Below are 22,264 nucleotides of genomic sequence, written 5' to 3'. Positions count from 1 at the left end.
GTAATTTGGTATTCGAAGACGAAGTAAAAATTTGTAACAAGAACTTGACGGATTTGGAGCTGTGGAAAATTCGTGTCGTGTGAAAACAAGTGCAAGAGAAGAAATTAAGATGTGCAGTGTTATACGGTAAACGCGCGTGACGTGTTCAGAAGCGATCGATGAAAGTTCACACAGGTTAAGTATTTAATCTTGCGTGTTGTATCGTCACGCAAGATGCCTTACGATTCAGTATGCTTTTTAAATATAGTAGTACTTTTCGTAAAAATGATTGCTTGAATACTTATTACTTGAATTGTTAATTCCTGATCCGTTGTAAACAAGTGTATTCAAACAATCATTTTTATTGTAGTACGATATATATATATATATATATATATATATATATACACACATACTTGCGATTATTATAATACTTGGTTACGTTATAAATTTATATTATCTTTCTTTGCAATTAATTATTATTCCGAGGATTACAACCAATATTTACGTCTTCGCTGGAGAAATTACATCTCGTTATCTCTTTTTAGTCCAGATAAAATTAGGATATAGTAGGCTTTTAATTTGTCTTCTTTTATTTGTCATATCGTAATCGATCCTTCATTCTTTCATATATTGGTATGTTGCTTGCGATACATATGTAAGTGTGACGAATACTGTCTTTTCCTCGATGCAAGAATACTATTGGTAAAGCTAAAGCGATAAGAAAAGGTGTTGGGGCAATACAAGTCGTTTCTCGTGGTCGCATTCGTATTCGCTTATGGTGCAAGATGTTGTCGTTTTTGCTCGTTCGATTTTGTGTGTAGTTGGAGGTATGGATGTGTCGTTTCGTGCGTCTGAGAAAACGTAAGAAAATTTAATAGGTATCGAAGCACTTAATCGCGCGAAGAGAAATTTAGAAGAAAAATCACAAGATGGATGTGCGTTCAATCTTTACCTTTTGTACTCTAAGGCGCCAGATGACGAAAGGCCGATCGATTGTGCTTTCATCCATCGTGATTGTTTTCTCTGATATAAAAAGTTACACATTAATTCAACGTATTCAGCGACATAGTTATGAACGAATTATTTATCGACTCTCGATCGATTTTGGTAACCAGCTGTGTGGCTATATTGAAGAGCATGTTTTGTCTCGTAATGTACGTTATCTGTCAAGTATAATCATGAAATACGTAGGGATTTCCAACAAATTTAACGGAAAATAATCATTTACTAAGTTTTCTACTTGAGGTACTTGAAGGAAACATTGTTGTTCAATTTGATTGGGATTTCTCGTTGCGGGTACCGCAGAGATATTGTTGTCATTTTGAACGTTAAATGTTAACAAGTATCTATCGGAAAAATTGCAAGTCAAAAAACAATATTCTATTTAAGATTTATCCGGAAATTTATTAGTCACGTACCACGTAAGCAATTGAGATTATGGATTGAATTCGCACTGGTAAAAAAGGAAGGAAAAGAGGGAGAGGGTGGGAGACATGTTTGTTATAAATTATCGTTAATAGTGTAAGATTTGCTAGAATGTTGAAAATATTATAAAATCTCTATTAGATGATTAGTAGCAGGATAGTATATTGTTTGCTGTTTTGCGCTCGTCTTTGATAAGACGACCTAATTTTTTTAGTCTAATTTTGGAATTAATCGTTTTTGTTCGTGATAGATTAATTATTGAAGAAGCGAGCGTTTCTTGATACGTCGGAATCGCATTTTAGAGTAGACAGTACTAGACTGCACGGAACGAAATGCGAGAAGCCGAGACGAAGCAGGGAAACGTCAATGTGTATCATGTACATACTGTACAATCATTGTTCCTCTGATAATGTTTGCTGCGCAGTGGTCATTATTGGAGTAGCGATGTATTGTAGAATGGGTCATCTAAATATTTGTTCATTGTACGAAAAAACTTGAGAATAAAATTACATTATTTCAAGGTACACGTGCAACGGTGGGAAGAATTTTTTTAAGTTCATTTTGTGGTCTTTAGAAGATATCAAGGTCGTCGGCGTGTTTTTAAATATTACTTTCTTGATCTATCAATTGACGCGGTTTTTTATTCCATATACAAAAGTACTAAGGTATCTATGTACGTGGGAAAATGCATAATCTAGAAGATATTTACATTAGTTTCATCAAATTTAGTGTACGACAGACAAGGAAAACAAACACACGAGTATCAACATTGCGTTTTTTTCTTGTTTTCCGTATGCGTAATTTTGCAAAATTAAGGATTAAATATCTTCTAAACTATGCATTTTCAGGTATAGTACCTTTGTATAGGAGATAAACGCATCAATTAATGGATAAAAGTATAGGGTTTCATAGAAAAATGTACCGATGACCTTGAATTTCCGTAAGTAAAGAAAAAAACGAACTTGAGAGAAAAATTATTCCAGCGTTACATTTTACCCTTTGAAATAGTGCAACTTTATCTTGAGAATATTTTTCATACAATAAATAGGGTAGGTAATTTTTAGCTGAACCATTCTGTATGTGTTTTGACGGGACAGGACATCCAGACAGATGAGAGGGATTACACGTATGTCGGTATAGAGAGATGACTAGTAGAGTGGTACGAGTGTTAGCGTGATTGTGGTAAGGACCACGGTGTTTCAGAGTCGATTCTTGGGTATTGTTGCTCGCGATGTGGTCGACGTTACGCCGTCCATTACTCTTTGGTCAGGCACCGGAAATATGAGTGTGGAGTAGAGAAGCAGTTTGCCTGCAGAACTTGCTGTCGTCGTTTCACTCGGCTGGACTCCATGCGGGTACATCAGAAGCGGACTGGTCATCATATGGTACCTTACTGCAGAAGAAGGTTTCCCATCTCGAATCAACAGTTCTCCGTTGTAATTTTCCGGGACTCTCAAGGAGAGACTAAGTGAAGGAGAATTGTTCCATAATACATTTCCCTTCTCTTGTTTCTTACTTATCTCGTTATGCACGTTTTATCAGAAACCAGAGAAATCAACTATGTTGCGATGCCGAATATGTTTTACGTTACTCGTTCTCTCAATCACACGGATCCGCGATTGTTTTAGAGAGGATTATTTAATTCAATTCGAATACGTATACGTTATTGTTATATTTGTCGTAAATATAAATACTTCCATTTCCTTAGAAATAAACTTAATCGACGTGTCTGTTTTCGAGTTTCTTGTACTTTCGATGTCGTGAAAGGTTATTTTGTATTTTTTTCAAGCTTTTTGTTATGTTCTTTTCGTTGTAATATTCGTCGAGTTAATCACGTCGGTCAAGTTAGATAAAGTTCAAGCCATTTTGGCTCGTGACATGTTAAACGATGATTTGTAAGTCTCGATAACGTTACTTGAAAGACAGCAAGTAGGTCGCAGATAATAGGATGATGGCTATAAAGCAATGATTTAAACTTTAATTGCGGGATAAAATGTAATTTTATCTGATGTTTCTAACCAATTAGAAATCATAAGACTAACTAACTTTCTTTGTTACATTTGTGTATGAGGAAAAGGAGAACGATTCTAACGACTGTTATTGTAAATGAGACTAAAAACTGACAGCGCGTGTCATTTTCTTTTGGAAAGTAAATCGTGATTCTTGTCCCGCGAGCAATCGACGTAATAATTGTTAAGTAATTCTGTACGAAAGTAATTGCAGTAAGATATTGTACTAATTAATGTGTTCCGACAACACGTTTATCTGGTAGAATGAACTGTGTACTCGTTTGACAGTTCATGACTGTATAAAATACATTTAAATTTCAATGTTCGTGTTTGCTACTATAAATCAATATATTGATCGCGTGAAAAACGGAACTATATTGACGAGTTTTGAATTACCAGCAGGAGGCAGGGAATGTGTCGTTAAAATGGTTTTGAATAACGCATATCTGCGACGAGAACTCTTAATCGAAATGCGTCTACGATATAAATCACATACATTGAAATACGAATATCCTAATGGATTCGTTCAATACTGTCGAGCTTTTCGAACTAACATTTAACGAAAAGGTGGTCGATTCGATTTTTCAAATTATGTTTATTCAAACGTGTGTTCATAAGTGGTCAGAATATACGGCGTTTAGGAGGAATATTCTGCACAGTTTGCATTCTTCGATTGCACGTATTCCAGCTGTGTCGTCCAGTGAAGTGGAGCATAAGAAGATATGCAATAAATTATTTGTCATAAAGAATAATTGTTTTTCATCGCTTCTTTTCATTATCCTTCTCCTATCCTCTATTCTCTTTTTAACTTTAAAGTTATTTTACACTTTAAGCGTGATATTAAAAAGAGTTTCTAATCGGAAAACGTGGTTAAATTAGTTTTCTTTGAAACCCGCGGGCCATTTTGTAAATATATATCATTATTTAACGATGATTTCGTTCAAAATTTTACGTAATGTTTTTCCATGTTTCTCTTTCTAATACATCACTCGTAACATTATTAAAAGTTTTCGTAAAGAAAGAAGTATGGAATGTCTTCGTTTATCACTTCGCGTATATGTACAATTAGATTTTATTGAATAGCGTTACAAGTTTTTTTTTTTTTTAATGTAACACACGAATGAGTATCACGAACGAGTTCAGACAAAATCTATTAGGATTCCATCACGCAGTATATGATTACGAGGTGAAACCAATTGTTCTCTTCTGCAAGAGAGAGCTATCTTGGATGATTTATTGCTGCGGTATTATATTCAAAGGTTGCCACGTAAGTTGTAACGTATCGATGCAGACAGTGGACTACGTCGTCACATATTTTTCGCAAATGAAAAAAGAAGAGAAGGAAGGAGGAAGGATAAAATAAGAAATGAAGCTCTTCTACTATTCAAATGGAGTTGCAGATATCTACGAAACTCTGTATTGTACAACGAAATTTGCGAACTGTTATTTTTCGTCGTTAAAGCTGTACCACAGGTGGGTTTCCTTCTGTCAATGTTCGCAACAACGGTCTTCATTTGGATCTATGACTTAGATTTGAAAGCCGAGGTTTCATTTCCTTCGTTTTCTACTTCATTAGTCTTGAAGTAATGATTAACTACATGTGTGTGCGTGTGTGTATACGTATGTATGTATATGTGTGTATATGTATGTACGTATGTATGGATGTGTATGTATGTACGCGTGTCATGCGTGCGCGTGCGTACAGCTTAAATGCCAAAAAGAAAACTATCACCAGTTCATAGGAGTTTCTATAGTGAGTTACTAGAGAATAGTTTTAAAGTAATTTGCACAGTGGTAGGAATAACAATACGGTCTTTTTTCACCAATATATTTGAAAATATTAATCTATATAATAGTCGTTCCAATGACTTAACTAACGAAAGAGACTTAAATTACTTAAGAGATTGTTACATTTATCGAAACGAATCGATTATTCTTTTGTATATTAACTGTTACAGAAATGTGTGTTGCTCGCACAAGTGTGTAATAAAAAATATGTTTTATAAAAGATCGATGTTACGCTTAATTGATAGAATTATGGAAGAAAACGTGTGTTCATTTACGATGATATCTGAAAATGTATACTGCATGCTGATTCATGGTCTGCCGCGAATTTAAGCTTCATAATCATTATTGTGATGCGGAATAATACATCAATCGAATTGAGAAAAAGAAACGACCTGGCGAAATGCAATTTCGATAGATTGTTTTAGGTTTAGGCATATACGTGTGTTGTTATGGGCATACGTTGGGTAAAACTATACAAGGAGGCATTTTTTACGTTGGGTTTAATTAATGAAGTATTACGGTTGTAAAAATGGAAACACACTAATAAATGCGATTCATTTTGGAGCAGCATGTAAATAACAACGGCTCAAAGTAAAGAAGACTGCATATAAACACCAATTAAGCGCTTTGCGAGACCGTGATTGCCTTTTTTTTTTGTTTTTGCTTGATCTCGGTACTTCTCCAAATTTCTGAAGCAAAATTCCAGCAAAGTTCTAATACCACGTTATCTAACTTCATATTATGCGTCGTTATTCTCCAAACAAGCGTTCATTAATGTTTTGTTTCTCTTTGATTTGCTTCTTTTCGTTTATTGGTTACAGTTATGAACCGATGCGGTAAATTCAGCTACTGCGTTGAGATACGGTTACTATATTTCGCCAGTTGCGAATGATTGAAACTTCGGTATTTTACATCATACTTCGAGTGTCGCGTCACGTTACAGTATAGTGATTTAACGTTCGATCAAAGTGGTAAGAAAGATTTTTGTAATAGAGCGCGCAGTCTTCTTTTTAGAGCGAGCTTCTTAAACCTTGGTCGTATATCGTCCACATGCTTAGCTCGAGCTTTCATTTTCCCATTGTTCGTTGTCGAGAGACGAAACCCGCTTCGAAATAGCCATTGTCGTTCACTTTTTTTGCACTACCATGCAGAGGGAAATCGGGAGAAACAAGATGAATGATTAAAGAGGGAAGGAGGGTGAAAGTCCGAGAGAGCGAGAAGACGCGCGGGAGAGAGAGAGAGAGAGGAAGGAAGGGAGTGCAAAACGAGGTGTAATTCGTCAGGGATGAACGTGAATTTCGACTCTCCCGTTAAAGATAGAGGAGGATAACCCATATGTAAAAAGCCTCCGTGTATGCTTACAGCAAGCCCTATGATGGAGGGTGTCTCTGCCAGCGAGCTGAGATTTCGGTGTGTCATGTGTGGACGTGAATATAGGTCACGATCCTCTCTGACGCGACACTCCAGGTACGAGTGCGGAAGACTCGGATCCAGGTATACTTTCACGTGCACTCTCTGCGGAAAATACTTCTGTCGACCGGATCACCTGAAGCAGCACATCCTCAATATTCATGGTGGATCGGTCACTAAGTAGCTTCCACTTTTCACCGACAATCTTACTTCAAAGATGCTCGATCACACGGATTTACGCATCTATCGTAGTTCCAGTTATTCGACTTTCATTGTTTTCTTCGAGCAATCGATTCTCCGTATGTCGGTGTTTCTTTTTTCTTTTTTCTTTTTTTTTTTTTTTTTTTTTAAATAATTTATTCGTCTTTTACGATGCGAGTTCACGTTGCTAGACCACGTAAATATGTATTAAAGTTGGCGAACGGCGTCTACGTTATTCTTACTCTTTTTTCTAGTTTTAGCTCCTGCTTTTCCATGTTTTCCTCTGTTTTCAATCTATAGATTATTTGCTCTTAGTTCTTTGATTTAAAGCATAATGTATCAATTATCGTACGTTTTCTTTTTGTAATTATTATTTTGGAAATATCCTATTGTCCAAAGGAAAACCAAAGGTAACTTTTGTGATAAAGTTTAAATCGTATGTACAAAAATGTCAATTGTTAATAGCGAGAAGAGTTTTTACTAGTTTCGAGTGTATAATATTTATTGATGACAAAATTTCTCGTTGATCGATTAACGCAAGGAGATTGCGTCTCGCGTAATGTTACTAATACGCGAGATTAAATAAAATAACTAGTAATTATACTGTAATTAAGTATACATAAATATCAAGCCATTCGGATCCTAGGTCACGTCACCTTCTAATCTGCATCTACCGAAATAAATTTGGAATCGTTTGATTTCACTTAAAAAGTAGATTGGAGATGCACATAGTGCGTCTTAATTTTGTTGCTAGTTGATATTTCTGTTAATCCTAGTTAAGAACGTATAAGCTGGTGTACTTAGGTCAAACTGAATTTCATTCGAGAGAAATTTATGAATTTAACACATTCGCATCGTTTCATTTGCAGTCGAATGGGATGCAAGTGCCGGGGAAAAACTCGTAGAATTTTGCAAAATTAAATTATGTCTAGAAGATGTTATAAATTTTTCGTCAATGGATGCTTTACAGAAAAACATTGTAAGCAAAGTCGTAAATTATTTCACAGTGACCAAGCGTGTATTGAAATTTTAAACCCTCGTTCGACTAATACAGGGACATTTCGACTCATCGGTTATCATGGCCCTATTCTCATGCTATTAATAAACGGAACACATCGAAGTGACATCGAAGCATCAAACGACGTTGTTTTTCTTCAACGACATAGCCAGAATTATCTGCTGCCTGCAATTGCATTATGGAGCAAAGCCCAAGCATCGAATTCGGATCTTATCGTTATAACACAATGTACTTTTCCTAAAAGAACTTGTAAACATATTAAATATACATATAGCTTTTTTTTTTTATAATTCACTGAATTTTTGTCATGACACTTCTGGGGAGAATTTGAAGTGTTTATAACGTTTTATAACTCACACGTGCGTCATTCGGGTGCTAGTAAGAGAACCCAATTCAAATATGAGGCATCCGGTGCGAATGTGTTAACGAAGAATCGTTATTTAAACTGTACAAATTGATAAATTTATATAGCATGGGTGCGCGCATGTTATAAACTGCCAAATAATTTGATTACAAATAATGCCAAATAAATAATATTCCTATCTTTTGTTTGTTATTTTTTCTTTTTTTTTTTTTTTTTTTTTTTAGATATTTATCAGAACGATACATGTGTAAGTTACAAGTGCATGCAAGTGTGTACGTACGTAACCCACTTAAGTGGACGTTTCATATTTGTTGAATATCAGATCAAACGTATATCCAATAGTTAAAGAAGAAGTTATTAATTGCTGGCAATTTTACCGAACGTACTTGATACGGTATTGAATACATCTTGCGTGCACTGTTACTCTTGGATGTGACATACATATACATATAAGAATGTGGTACACGAACAATTCGACTAGAAAAATCAATCTCTTGTAGTGAGGCTAGTATAATACGTATTCAATTGATCGAAGATATACATATTTATGAAATGTTATATTTTCACTACTGGCATGATGCACATTAGAAAGATATTTTTCATCGTGTACAAAGATTGTTTGAATAATATATAATTTTATTAGATATATATATATATATATAATTATATATATATTAATGAAATATATAATTTTGAACATGGATTTATACAACGAGAGAATGAACAATATATTGTTATCGTTATCATTATTGCCAGCGTTATCATTACCATTAATGTTATCATTATCGTTACCGTTATCGTCGTCATCGATGTCGCTGTCGTTGAGCATTAAATATAAATACATATTATTGCTCTGCGAATTTTACAAATTGTTATGAAATTTAAATAAAAAGAAATCTCTGAAAAAGTTTCCTTTGGATCTATATCCTTATGTATTTAATATGTAACATATATATAATACTACGTAATATACATGGAGTAAAAGAGAGTAAAATGAAAAGAAAAGCGAGATATTTCCACGCAAATATTAGGATGAATTTAATTGTGCAAGTATGAAAATTGTTTAAGCTTCGTATAACGTTCATAGGCTTAACGGTCGTCGCTGTTTCCGCCTACTACTGCGCTTAATTTCACCTGGATTTTAATTGTCATCGAAACAAGAAATACTTATCTTATCTGCGAAAGGATATTCGGAGGGTTGGCTTCGCGAGCGTAATATTCTATTACACAAGGACACTGATATTAAAATCAACTGTGATCGTGATCATGACAAACTGATCATGATCTTTAGACAGCAGAATTTCATTGTCCATATTGTAGCTTCAGGAAGAGATGTCCATCCATATAATATTGAGACAAAATGAAATCTAAGGCTATGCAAAGAGAATGCGAGGCTGATCTGCGAGGCTGTCCTGCGAAGCTGCCTCGCCAGATGTATACTGTATACCTGCCTCGTCCCTAAATTTATGTTACGGTGAGGTTGCCTCGCGAGATGTATACCGTATATCTGCCTCGTCCCTAAGCTTATGCGAGGGTAAGGCTGCCTCGGGGTGAGCCATCGATTTTCGAATTCTTGGCGGGATAAAAGATGTCTCGCAACTCCCCATTTGCTTCGCCTAGACACGTTTTGAATGACTTTCTTGAATGATTCCTTTTGAGAAGGTAACTGAGGCTCACCCTGCTTCGCGCATTTTATTATATGTAACGGCGGGGAGCAACTTGAGCGAAGCAGCTATTGGATAAAGCAGTTTCATGGATCTGCCTCACACTGTCTGTACATAGTTTTAGGCATAAAGACGAGGATTTACGTATTCTTAATCAATTGTCAATCAAAATCAAATGCTAAATATTAGATCTGTTTGTAGATTATTTCATGGCTCTTCACCGGTTTTCATAAATTCTTATCAATATCGTTATATTTATTATTGTTTAGTCCGTGCCTTTCGGCTTTGGACGAACTTTCGGTTTTACATCTCTTACATCTAATTCTCTTCTTATATGTCTACCTCCCCTCTTTTCCATTCTATTCTATTGCGCTACCTTGCTTATTCTACCCCTAAAAACTAAACATTAGGAACTATAAATTATCAACTAATGCCTAAACAACTATTGCAACTTTGGTCTTTAGCCTCCTTGCTGTGCCTCCTTCTTGTCGTACGCCCTTCTCTTCTCTATTATTGCTTTCAGTTCTGCTAAACCTTCTCCAGTTTCGTTTAACGTTTTTCCTATACCTTTTGGTCCTCCCGTTATTTCACATTCTTCTATTACATAGCTTAGGTCTTCTTCTTTCCTTCTGCATAGTCTGCATCCTTCCCCCCCCCCCTCTTATTTCCAGTATTCCCTTGCTTTGGTCTCGTTTCAGCATCTGAATCTTGCCAGTATTCTTCTGTCCTTCCACTTCATCCTCCCTTCTAAGTACTATGGTAATTTTTCTTTGGCTATGTTTCTGTAGTGTATATTATACTTGGATTCCCTTATCCTTTTCCCCCTCTCTTCTGGTTCTCTCTTCTTTCTTTCTTCTATAATTTGGTCTGCTGTCATCCTTTCTTGCTCCTCTCCTGTTTCTATCTGCGTCCCTCCTTTTCTCACCTCTTCTACTCCCTTCTTTCTCTTTCCTGCTCTTTTCCCTTCCTGACCACTCCCCCATTCTCTCTCTCTCTCTCTCTCTCTCTCTCTCTCTCTCTTTCCTTTATGCACTCCTTTACTAATTCCTTTTTTGATTTTAGGGTTTCTCTTCGTACCTTGCTGCTCTTTTTAATGCTTTCTCTTTCATTTGTATTAATTTGCGTTCCTCTACCAGTATGTAATTTAGTGTTGTCATATCTAAGCCTAATATCCATTTCACATATCCCCTTTGAACTCTGTCCAGTCTTTCTTCTATGTTCCAGCCCCATACCTCTGCTCCAAACGCCACGCTCTCTACCAATGCTCCAAACATCTTCATTCTCCTTTTGTAGTCCTGTTTGAATATTCTTTCTCCCACGCTCCATGTTTTCTTCATTGTAATTATTGCTCTCTTTTTCCTATCTTGTATGTGCTTCTCATCACTTCCGTTTTTCTGCAGTATATACCCTAGGTATCTTATCTCGTCCACCTCTTCTAATTCTTGCTCTCTCCACTTCCATTTTCTTTGCCTTGTTTTGTTCCTTCTTTTTTCAAAGACTACTATTTCGGTCTTTTCCGTGCTCAGCTCCAAATCGGCTTCCTTCAATAATTTTTTGAGTCTCTTCAACATCTCCTTTAGCTCCTCTTCTCTATCCGCCACCAGCACAATATCGTCTGCATATGTCTATGACCACACCTTTCTTTCTCCTATCACTATGCCCCGGCCTGTCCTTTCCTTAATTCTTCTTCTAGACCTGCCACGTAGATGTTGAATAACGTCGGGCTCAATGGGCATCCTTGCCTGACTCCCCTCACAGTCCAAAATTCTCTTCTGTTGTGGTTCTTGACACTCACTATATTCCTCGTTTCTTCGTATATTTCTCTAATCATTCGGATTAGTTTTTCGCTAATCCCCATTTTCCTCATTTTCCTCCCCAGTTTCTCTCTGTTTAGCGTGTCGAACGCAACTCTTAAGTCCGCAAAGCAGGCATACAATTTTCCTCTTTCTTTGCCTAGCTGTTTGTCTATGATGTGGTTTATCACGTAAACCGCATCGATCACTCCTCTTCGTTTTCTGAATCCAAATTGGCTCTCTTCCAATTTGTCTTCAATCTGTGCCTTCAGACGTTCGTCCAATATCCGTGCGTAGATCTTGTATGCAATATCCATCAGCGTTACCCCTCTGTAGCTCTTCGTTACTCTCTTGTCCCCCTTCTTATATATCGGGCATATCACTCCTTCTTTCCAGTCCTCTGGTTCTCTCCTCTCTCTCTCTCTCTCTCTCTCTCTCTCTCTCTCTCTCACTTCTTTCCCTTTTATTCTTCTCTTTTATTTCCTACTCCATTTCCTCCACTTGTTTTTCAAATATCCCTTTTATTTCTCTTACCATCGCCTCAAATTCTCTTTCCATCCTCTCTATTTTTTCCATCATTACCTCCATTCCTCTCTTCCTGGTTGGTGTCTCCTTTCCTGACAAGCTGTACCTATCCAATGTGTTTTTGAAGTCATCCTTATCTCCTGCTTTACCCGCGTTCCTTGGTTTTCCTCTGTTTAACGCCATCTTTTGTTTCCCTGCCTTACTTTATTTGCCGCGCTTTTGCCTTTCTAAACTCTTCTCCTCTAGTTTTCTAATTCGTACCTCTCTCTCGTTCCAGACTTCTTTTCGCTTTTCTTTCACTTTCTCCTCGTGTTCTCACCCTTTATTTTCCCTTCTTCGTATCACTTTGTATTTTCTTCTCCTTTTTTCCTTCGCACTTTCCTTTTTCCCCAGAGCTCTCCGTCCGCGTGTTACCTTCGCCCCGAACCAAACCGAAAGTCCCCAATATCGTTATATAATTTGTCAGATCTTTTGCAACATATTTAGACTTTTTGCCGGTATATATCATCTATTTTACAATTAACGCGTGTATACAGGGATTATAAGGTCGTATTTATCCCAAGACATTCCACGTATGACAAAGTCACATGATTAAGTTTTTCGAAGGGAATTATTGCAACGTATAGAGAATTTCTATGTTTGTGTTCCCACGTGAATATCAAAATAGATACCTATATTTGTGGCAACCAATCAATTTCATTCTCTTTATGTGATACTTCCTCCTCTTTGATGTAGTTGCTGCTACAGTTGTAATTTTAAGCTATAGGGGTTATCTACAATTATTCGTTTTATAGGTGTTCTTCTCGAATTAAATGTAACGAAGACTTTTTAGAAAAGACTTTATGCAACATTGTTTTATGTTAGATAGCAAGCTGTGACGGTGCTAGCGATTTATTATTTTCAAAACGATTATTTTCGAAGCAGAAATTGTCACGGCGTCGCTAAGGGTCGACCTGCTCTCACAATCAGTCGGAATATCGAATTATGCTTTCGACCGAGCGATACTGATCAAAGATACCGCTATGATCGATTGCTGTAGAGTAAAGGCGTGAAGAAAGGGAATTTCCCTACGTGTTAAGCCGGCAAGCGGGCAACGCACTTCTCTACGAGTGCGAACACGTACAACACGCGCTTCGTGATACCGAGATTTTGAATAGCTTCCTTTGTTCGTCATCTTGGTTCCTTCGATACACCCGTAGCTTCCACATTTATCCGTTTGAGCTTCAAGCAGTGCGATTGCACTGTTTAGATTATACTAATTTGTACTAATAGTACGCATATATAATAATATAGATGTATTTCATACAAATAACAAATATGACAAGCGCTGTTCGAGATTTTTCGACCCTGCTTTTTCAAAGATCCCTGGGACTCAAACAATTATATTTTTATGTTTATATTTTCCGGTTAAGTGTGCGTTTTAGAGCGATCAGGAATGCGATGAAGATAATTATTACAGCATCGGAATTACTTGTTTGCAACGAGTTTTCTTAACCGAGGGTTTGTTTCTCTTGTGTCTTTGAGCAGCGGTCGAAGACTTGTGGGAGAATTTTGACTTTCAACAAAGAGTAAAGAAAAAGTAGGGTACTTTATTTTCGATGACAAAGGGTCATTTTCCATGTTCCTCGCGTTCTTATTTTCACTCCGCGCTTAACTACAACTTTATATGTAGTGCGATATTCGTTGGATTATCCTTCCGGTAATGCGGTAGAATTACCCAGGACCTTTAAAAGTTGACGAATTATTAGTGCTGTTTCGGTTAGATGAGATCCGAATGAACTAAAAATCTTCTTTGACGTTCAATCCTTGTTACAAATTGAAAAAATAGTTTCTGCTCGTGTCATTTTCTTCTCGATGACATTTTTGTTCTTGCGCTTTACCGGACATTTGCTCGAGTATCATAATACATATCGTTATTTATTATTTTACCTATTAATTATCTATCGGTCGATGTTTGTCAAGTATATAGAGTCCACTTGTCGTTAATCCCTTGTCCTCCGAAATTCTCTCGTCGGATATTTGACTATTATGTACTATTACGAACGTTGACAGCAGGTTTCTTTTTGCTTTCAACTGCCTCCGTACACAATGTTTAGCTCATTGTTCGAAATTTGATCACAGTGGTTAAAGGTAATCTATCCAGTTACTTTCTATCGTAATAATAGTGGAAATTTAGAATAATTCAAAGATTTTTAGACAGAATTCTAGCAACAGAAAAAGACGGTACAAGAATACGAAAAATGAAGTTGCAGTGCAAGAAAGGAACGCGAACGAACATTTCTAGAATAAAGTAGAAACGAGAGCTTTAGGAGAGGAGGGATTCTAATAACGAAAGCGAAAAAATCACGAAGATCTGTGGCTAGTAGAGACATCCGTGGCTTCCAGAAATGTCTTCCAAGGAGGCAGATATATCTGCGCGCGCGGATTTTATTCGAAACAAGGAATGATGCCACCGCAGCCAAAGACAAAGCCACGTGTACTTCTACCGACACCGTAAATATTAGGTGATTCCATATCGTGGTATTTAGAGAAAAATTTGTCGTAATCATACTCTAGTTCTATAATTTCTTCCCATGTACTTGACAAAGTCATTTTCGAAGTTATTTTCACCACGTATTATTGCGATAATGCCAGGCTGTATGTGGCAGGGAACGTGAGAAAAATGACGAGAGTAATTTGGTTGGGAAACTTTACCACACCCTTCGCATTCTCCGGATATTGCCCCCTCAAATTAGCGCTTATTTCGTTTGTTACAACATATCTTGGCTTGTAAAAGATTTGACAGTACTAACGTAAAAAATTACCTCGAAAAATATTTTAGCGAGAAGCTAGAAAAGTTTTACGGTAACGGTGTAATAATGTGTTTAGCAAAAAGGTGGAGAGAAGTTACTTTATAGAAGATATTTTCACAGTATATTTACAGGTATGTTTCAAATTTTGTTCTAAATACCATAATAAAAAGACGAATCAGAATAGAAGTTCGAAAGATGACAGTCTTCATCGTTCGCTCCGCCATTAGCAAACACGATAGCTGCGACTACCGTAGCTTTTAAGTGTCATAGTTATAGTACTTAGATTAAGTTTTATTCAAATCTTACTAAGAGTCGCGTTTCTTTACTTTTACGCAATACACCCATCTAGGAGCATCTCAAATCTTTTGCGATTAAAAAACAGCAACGATATAACACATGTCGTGTGTTTCTATTGATTTCCTTTTTATTTCATTTCCTATGCGTGCCTGATTCAGGAAGAATCGATGATTTTTCCTTTGATCTTGTGATTGTCGTAAACATCGAAAATGCAAGTTTCGTTTCATTCCTTTCCGTTTCATTACATTCGTGATTTTAGTTAGGACATATTTTAATCTCGCACGTCCCTTCGAGTTTCATCTTCTTTCAGTTCGTCGATTTATTCGTTCGTGGGCCGATCATACGTGTAATCGCTATTTGTTAAGTATTTGTTAAGAATTTTATCAAATATTCGCTTGTACATGTAAACAAATAAAACAGTATTGGATGCGTCTTCTCTAATTCTTATCCTTGTTTAACAAGTTTCACAGATTCTTATCCTCTTAACACACATAGACACGTATACACGCACACCCTACTCTATCTCTCTTTCCCATCTCTCGCTACTATATTCTTTTTGATTCTTGAATGTATAAAAAAGAAAAAAAAAAAAGAAAAAGAATATTGACAAATAAAAAGAATAAAAAAAGCAGCGGGTCGTTCCGGGATATTTTTAGTTTTGTACTATCGGTCGTTCATGACAGCAACGGGTGATGTTTTGGGCGGGAGATTTGATCGTTCGTAAAAAAATCCTTTATTGGAGAGTTGTTCTTTATTAGCGTTGACGGTTCTAGTTAAGAACGGTGCGCATTCGCTAGGAATTTCTGCAGTTTGAACTGCAGTTAATGAGAAAATACAACTGATTGATTATTAATAATGTTGCAGAGCTTTTCGCGGACTCGATATGTGGAGACGACTCGAAAAGAAAATACAATTGCAAATACTGCGGCAAGGGTTTCACTTTTTCCGGTCATTTGAGGAGTCATCAGAAGAGTTTCTGCTATTGGAATCCTATATCAACGTGTCATCAGTTGCAAAAGAGCCGGCCATTTTCCTGCGGCCAATGCGGTGCCTGTTACGCGAAACAATCTCATCTGATTTTCCACGTTAGGCACGACTGTGGTAGAACGCAGAAATGTCCCGTCTGCGGGAAAACCTTTCTTCATAGTAGCAGCTTGCGAAAACATCGTCAACGGCCTCCTTGCAATTTCCAAACCCGTTAATCGGCGTACGTAAAGCAAACATTGCCATCGCAGAAAAATTACGATTATATTGTATACTGTCTAGAAGCTGTTTGCTCGTATTCTTTCTTTGTGTACAGTGTAAACGATGCGAAATGTCGCGAACCTGTTCGTCTGTAAATATTCGTTAAGAAGGGAAATACTATAAGAAAAAAGGAGACGAATCTGTATTAATCCATTAACGTGACTCGTCTACATCTTCGTTACTTCGTTTCTTTTATTTGGATTATCTCTGCTCTGTCATGAGTTATTAGTGCGCGTCAGCTGATGCGCTGCTCGATATTTCAGGTGTGTTCGTGTCGGAGTGCTTGGACAACGAGTTTCTACCATTCACCGAATCGCATCACCCTTGCTCCGAACATTGGAATTCCCTAGAAAGAAACGAAATACTCTACGAAGAAACGAAAGAAAAGAGGAAAAGATCGGAAGATTTTCGAAAATATTCGCACGCGACACACGCGACTCGAAGGTCGTTTTTCTAGGTGTTCGAGTTTACTTTATGTTAATAAAGGGAAGTCGATAGAAAATATAAAAGCGATCGTAACTTTCACTTTAGAAGCTTTCGCTAATTTTTGGAAATTGTATTATGCTAATAAAAAGAGAAACTTAGGTGATCGGTGGGACAGCGAACAGTCTGGCCAGTTTACTTCTTTCTCGTTTCTTTTCCCTTCCTGTTTTCTTCGTTTTCATTTACTTAACAACGTACACGACTACAATGGGTTTTTTCGTTTTAGTTGTCTTTTAGTTAACCTTTTAGTTATCCTTTAGTTGCCCCTTTAGTTATCCTTTAGTTACCATTTAGTTACTTCGTTGTTTGATTTTCGTAGAAGCTTTAGTCGTTTTCAGGATCCAACGGGATAGAGATACTTATTTGATCGATTGTGTTACAGGATGTGTCAAGAAGCGAGAAATTACCAGCAGTTTAACACGCCGGGAGGAGCAGCAAGCCAGTGGAGTCATCATGAAGTCTGAACGTAACGATAGTTGGGGCTCGGAGGACGACTTCATGCAAATAAATCTGGATGAATGGGGCAATGATGGCGATAATAATACTAGCAAGCGACACGAAAGAAATGACGGTAACGATGGAAATGAAAATACTAGTAAAAGGAATAGAACAGTCCCGTACAATAAGGAAAACGACACAAATCGTAATGATGAAAACTGTGAAGGAGATTCTAGCGAAACAAGTGGTTCGATTAATGATTTAAGTATTAATGACGGATGGATGCAACCTTTAAATCAATTATCGTCGATACCGATAAATTGCAGGTATTGCGAAAAGACATTTACTCGCCCAGCAAATTTGGCAAGACACGAGAAAAATAATTGTCTTAAAAATAAGATTGCCAAGTGTTACACAGAAAGAAACGCGAATCCGTTTGTCTGTATGAAATGTGGTGCTCGTTTTAAACACAAAAAAGCTTTGAATTACCATGAGCGTCACAGGTGCCAGAGAAGTGTTAAGTGTAGTATTTGCCATAAAAACTTAACAGGTACGGTTGTGTCGGCAAGGCACTTAAGAACGTGTGCACAGAAACACGCGAAAAAAAATGAATGTGTCGACGATAATGAAGTTCAAGAGGATTTGTCAAATTCTGATAGTATTGTAGTTAGTGAAATTTCTGACAACGATTAATTTATTCTTTAGTATATACTTGTTTTATTTCCTTACTCTTACTTATTTACTTCTTGTTTATACAAAAGTGTATTTCATTTATATGACCGAACATTTCGAGAAGAATAAAGTAATCGTTAAAAGTGCTAGATATCAAATTGCTACTGAGTCATTATAGACGCGACGTGCCTTTTTACAATATTATTACAAAACTCTTATTTATTTGTTATTGTTGTTATTGTTATTACTACTACTACTTCTACTGCAATTATTATAAATGTTATTATTATTGTTATTTTATTATAAAATATTGAAGATTATTCCACGATCATATTAAATGAGATATAACAGTTTCATCGAATGTTTTTCTTATTATTATTATTACTTTATAACAATATATGTTTCTTATCTTTGCGCAAATTTGAATATTACGCGAATAAATTATTTTCGTTTGTATATTGTCTTAATCTCTTGATCTATTGTCGTATTTTATTATAACGTCGTATCAATATAATTTGGTCGGTAAGTTACGACTTGTCTCTTTGCATCGATATCGATCAAGACACTGGAAGAAATTTTGCAGCATCAGATTTGGCAACGTCACGCGATTGAATATATTAAAATGAATTGACGTTCGTGGAACGAGTAATGTGGAATTTGTGCGCGTGCGCGTGATTCTGTGTAAATTGATTTTAATAAATAAATCAAGTAACCGAACTCCTGTGATCCATCGTCGTAGAATAGCCCTCGTAACTTTGATGCAAAAGAATAGCTAGTCTAATAGAATACATATGCTTGATTTCTAGTTCTCGCCTTTCTTTCCATCTTCCTTTCCTATATATATTTCCTTCTGTTTCTGTAATTCAGCGTCAACGATACATACGATACGAGGAGGGAAATAAAATACAAATTGCTCAGAATGTGTACAAAATTGATTGGTTCGATTAGAAAGGAAGTAGCTTGAAGGCGCACGCGTGCGCTTAGATGCTCAGAGCATGGATGAAAATGTGTTTCTCTGCGATGTCGTCAGTTCGTTGGTTCCGTTTTGTTTCTATTAACTTGCAACAAAAATTCGATTCTTTTTCTAGATCCGATGTACGGCCAGTTACACTCGTCGTTTATCCGGGCTGAAATGATAGCAAGGGGATCGATGCGGACCGAAGGTTATCAGCCAAGAAGAAATCTTGCCAACGATCCGAAGGATGAGTCGTTTCTCTACATGGAAAGTGGCTGTCGTCAAGAGCTGGTATCTTCGGTTTCCAGGACACACTGGCCTGACAGTGTCTCCGTTCAAAGTTCCTTACCAAGGAAAAAATTTTATTGTCCACGATGTAACAGTGGCTACACTAGACTTTCGGACATGAAAACACACTGTCACTTCCAATGTGGTAAGGAGCCGCGATATCAGTGTCCATATTGCACGAAGAAGGCGAAATTCTCTTCGAATATGTATGTTCACGTGCGACGAATGCATAAGGACGAAAAGCTACAAATTATCGACTTGTATAAGCAATTGTCGAGAGTCCGTTATTAAGAACCGAATCGGGACGATTATAAATCAAGTAAAAAGAACGAAAACAAGAGGCGGAGAAGAAAATTAAAAGAATAAGGAGTCGAAGCAAGGATACTACTAAACAGTTGATACATATCTCTGCAATTTATTTAGAAATGTTACTCTATCTCTACTCTAGTTACAGTTATTCCAAGTATTATTAACGCATTTTCCTCCGAACGCATAATTTTCTTCGAACGATAAGGGCGAGAATAAAGCTAACGCGATCATTTTTTCGTAGAGTCGTCTGAAACTGTTGGTTAAGATTAGAACGACGACGACGCCGCCGCCGCCGCCGCTGCCGAGGCCGAAAATGGCATTCATATTTTGATCTTTCATTGAAAGTCCCTGACGTGTTAACGCAGAATGCTTTTCAATGATTTTCACTATTGTTCAAAGACGGATCGTTGTTGTCGATTCATCTTGTTTAATGTTTGTTACCGACCTACTCTGAATAAAGTACCTTTTCAAAATAACTGTCGCATCCCAACGAGTCTCATGTTATTTACGTTTTGTGGGATTTTTATTTGTTCGTTATTTTTCGTTGGCATGATTGTCGTTCAGAAATAGCAATGTCTTCGATTCTTTTTCCGCCGTTTGCGAAAACTCGAACGCGATACGCGCGGCGACGTATCGTTACTCGTCGCAATCCTCATTTTCCATTTACGAGAAAATATAAGGTACGCGCTTTCTTCCTCCAATTATCGAAAGTTTCGGCCCTCTAATTTTTAAACAGCAAAAACGCTTTTCGTGCTTTATCCATTGCCACATTGTACTGATACCGATCACTGAATTTTTCCAGGTTTCAGACAATTTGCCGCGTCAAGAATGTTATTGAGCGCAGGACAGCGCGGCAGACTTTACAGGAGTTTCGTACCGAACAGTAACCAGAGGTACCCTTGCGGCAATTGCACGAGCGTTTTCGGCCAGAAACGAAGTCTCCTTACACACTTGAGATACGAGTGCGGCCAACCACCGCGCTTCAAATGTCCGTACTGTGATTTGATCTCGAAGAAGACATCCAACGTACAGAAGCATATACGACGGAAGCACGAGGGCAACGCGGTCTATGTTCAGGATATTTATCGACTACCAAACCTGGCCGTTTGAGCGATTATCCAGCGATATAGTCTTTTTTTTTACCAGCTTCGTTCGTACTCTTCTCAGCTATATCTTTCATTTCACGATCTTCTCCTCTGGTTACACTGCGATAGAACAATGTTACTAATATGTGCTGAAAGCTTTCGGTAAAAGTGACAACATCGAGATTTTTCTACCGATCATTACATGGCCAAAACTTAGAAAGAATTCTTCATTCTTTCGTGGAAATATGGATCGTAACGATGCAACATAAGATATACGTTGAACCGAATACTTTTTATACAATATTACTTCTAATATTCTTCAGATTTCGTCCCTATTTCTTTTTACCTTTCTTCCTTTATCTCTCTTCTTCCCTCGTTCTCGTTTTTTTATTCTCGTTCTCCCATTTAGACATAACAACTATAACAGTGAGAGCGCGGTGGAGAGAGTGAGAGAGAGAGAGAGAGAGAGAGAGAGTGTGTGTGTGTGTGTGTGTGTGTGTGTGTGTGTGTGTGTGTGTGTGTGTGAGAGAAAGGGAGAAAGAGAGAGAGAGAGAGAGAGAAAGGGAGAGAGAAAGGGAGTGACGATGTAGTCGTGGGGGAAATGCAAGTTTGATTAGTTTTGCGAACAACGCAACAATTCAGCATTTTCGTTCGCCATGCGTGTGTCGTACTCGACGTCTACGTCGAGCGTTGAGAATGTATCGTCTACCACAGCGATTTTCAACTGGTTTGCCGCGAGTATTTTTAAAAGCTTCAATGCTCAACTACTTTCTTTTTATTTATTATTCATTCAGGGCTACTGACCTCTTATCCCTTAGATCGTCAAACGAAGATATTATAACAGCCGAAAGAACAATAGCCACCCGATGCGTATTCCCTGTCTTGAACCACATCTATCACATTCTTCGACACGTCGCAGAATTTTAGCAATTGCTTTACGTGTGCCGTGAGATGATAAAGGTTGAAAATCGCTGGTCTACCGTGATCCACGTGCACGTTTCATCAATAAAGAAATTATTTGAACATTGAAAAATGTCACTTCTGTCGCCTGCTCGAAACTTGATATTAACCTGAAACGACGATCACTTTAGGCATAGTGTTAATCTTAAACGAGATACGTTTATTCGGCATAACGAGCATTTGTGCTTTCAGCTACCAATCTACCAAGGTATGGAAGCGAAAAGGTTTGGTTGCAGAATTGTACGAGTAACTTTCTCAGATGCAAAGCGTGCGGAATTGATTACGTTTCGCGTATGTGGTCGTTAAGATTCTATGAATAACCTGCCGTGTATAGTCATCGATCATAATGACGATCTCGATCACGTATAGAAACACGTGAACACATATGGTGGAAGTATCATGGCCAATCGATGTCGGCGTGCATCGATTTGAAAGCTCATTCGAAGAATTCGACTCTATGTTATTTCCTCGTTTAATGTTTCGTTTCGTTAAATCCGACGTTTCTCGATCGATTGACAAATCCATGGTACATTCGTTCGTGAATCGTTCAAGGTACACCAA

At 37.3% G+C, this 22,264-nt stretch overlaps 1 protein-coding gene across 48 annotated transcripts in view; it reads left to right on the top strand.

Moving 5' to 3' along the window:
• Positions 1-22,264, top strand: part of LOC138183346 (longitudinals lacking protein, isoforms H/M/V) — a 79,599-nt gene that overhangs the window by 20,507 nt on the left and 36,828 nt on the right. Inside the window, exons 7-8 of one of the 48 annotated variants that reach the window (XM_069120122.1) lie at positions 19,195-19,494; positions 20,461-21,178. The exons of 43 other annotated variants lie outside the window; for them this stretch is intronic. In XM_069120122.1, the coding sequence (XP_068976223.1) occupies positions 19,195-19,494; positions 20,461-20,768 (608 nt within the window). In that variant the 3' untranslated portion in view covers positions 20,769-21,178. Of the gene's footprint in view, positions 1-6,568; positions 6,814-16,132; positions 16,476-17,378; positions 18,463-19,194; positions 19,495-20,460; positions 21,179-22,264 lie in introns of those variants that run through there. 4 more of the 48 variants (XM_069120138.1, XM_069120150.1, XM_069120118.1 and 1 more) reach the window with 4 other exon arrangements.

Source organism: Bombus flavifrons, chromosome 9 (assembly GCF_040668555.2).
Source record: "Bombus flavifrons isolate JBK064 chromosome 9, iyBomFlav1_principal, whole genome shotgun sequence".
Taxonomy (NCBI): domain Eukaryota; kingdom Metazoa; phylum Arthropoda; class Insecta; order Hymenoptera; family Apidae; genus Bombus; species Bombus flavifrons.
This window is presented reverse-complemented; position numbering and strand designations above follow the sequence as displayed.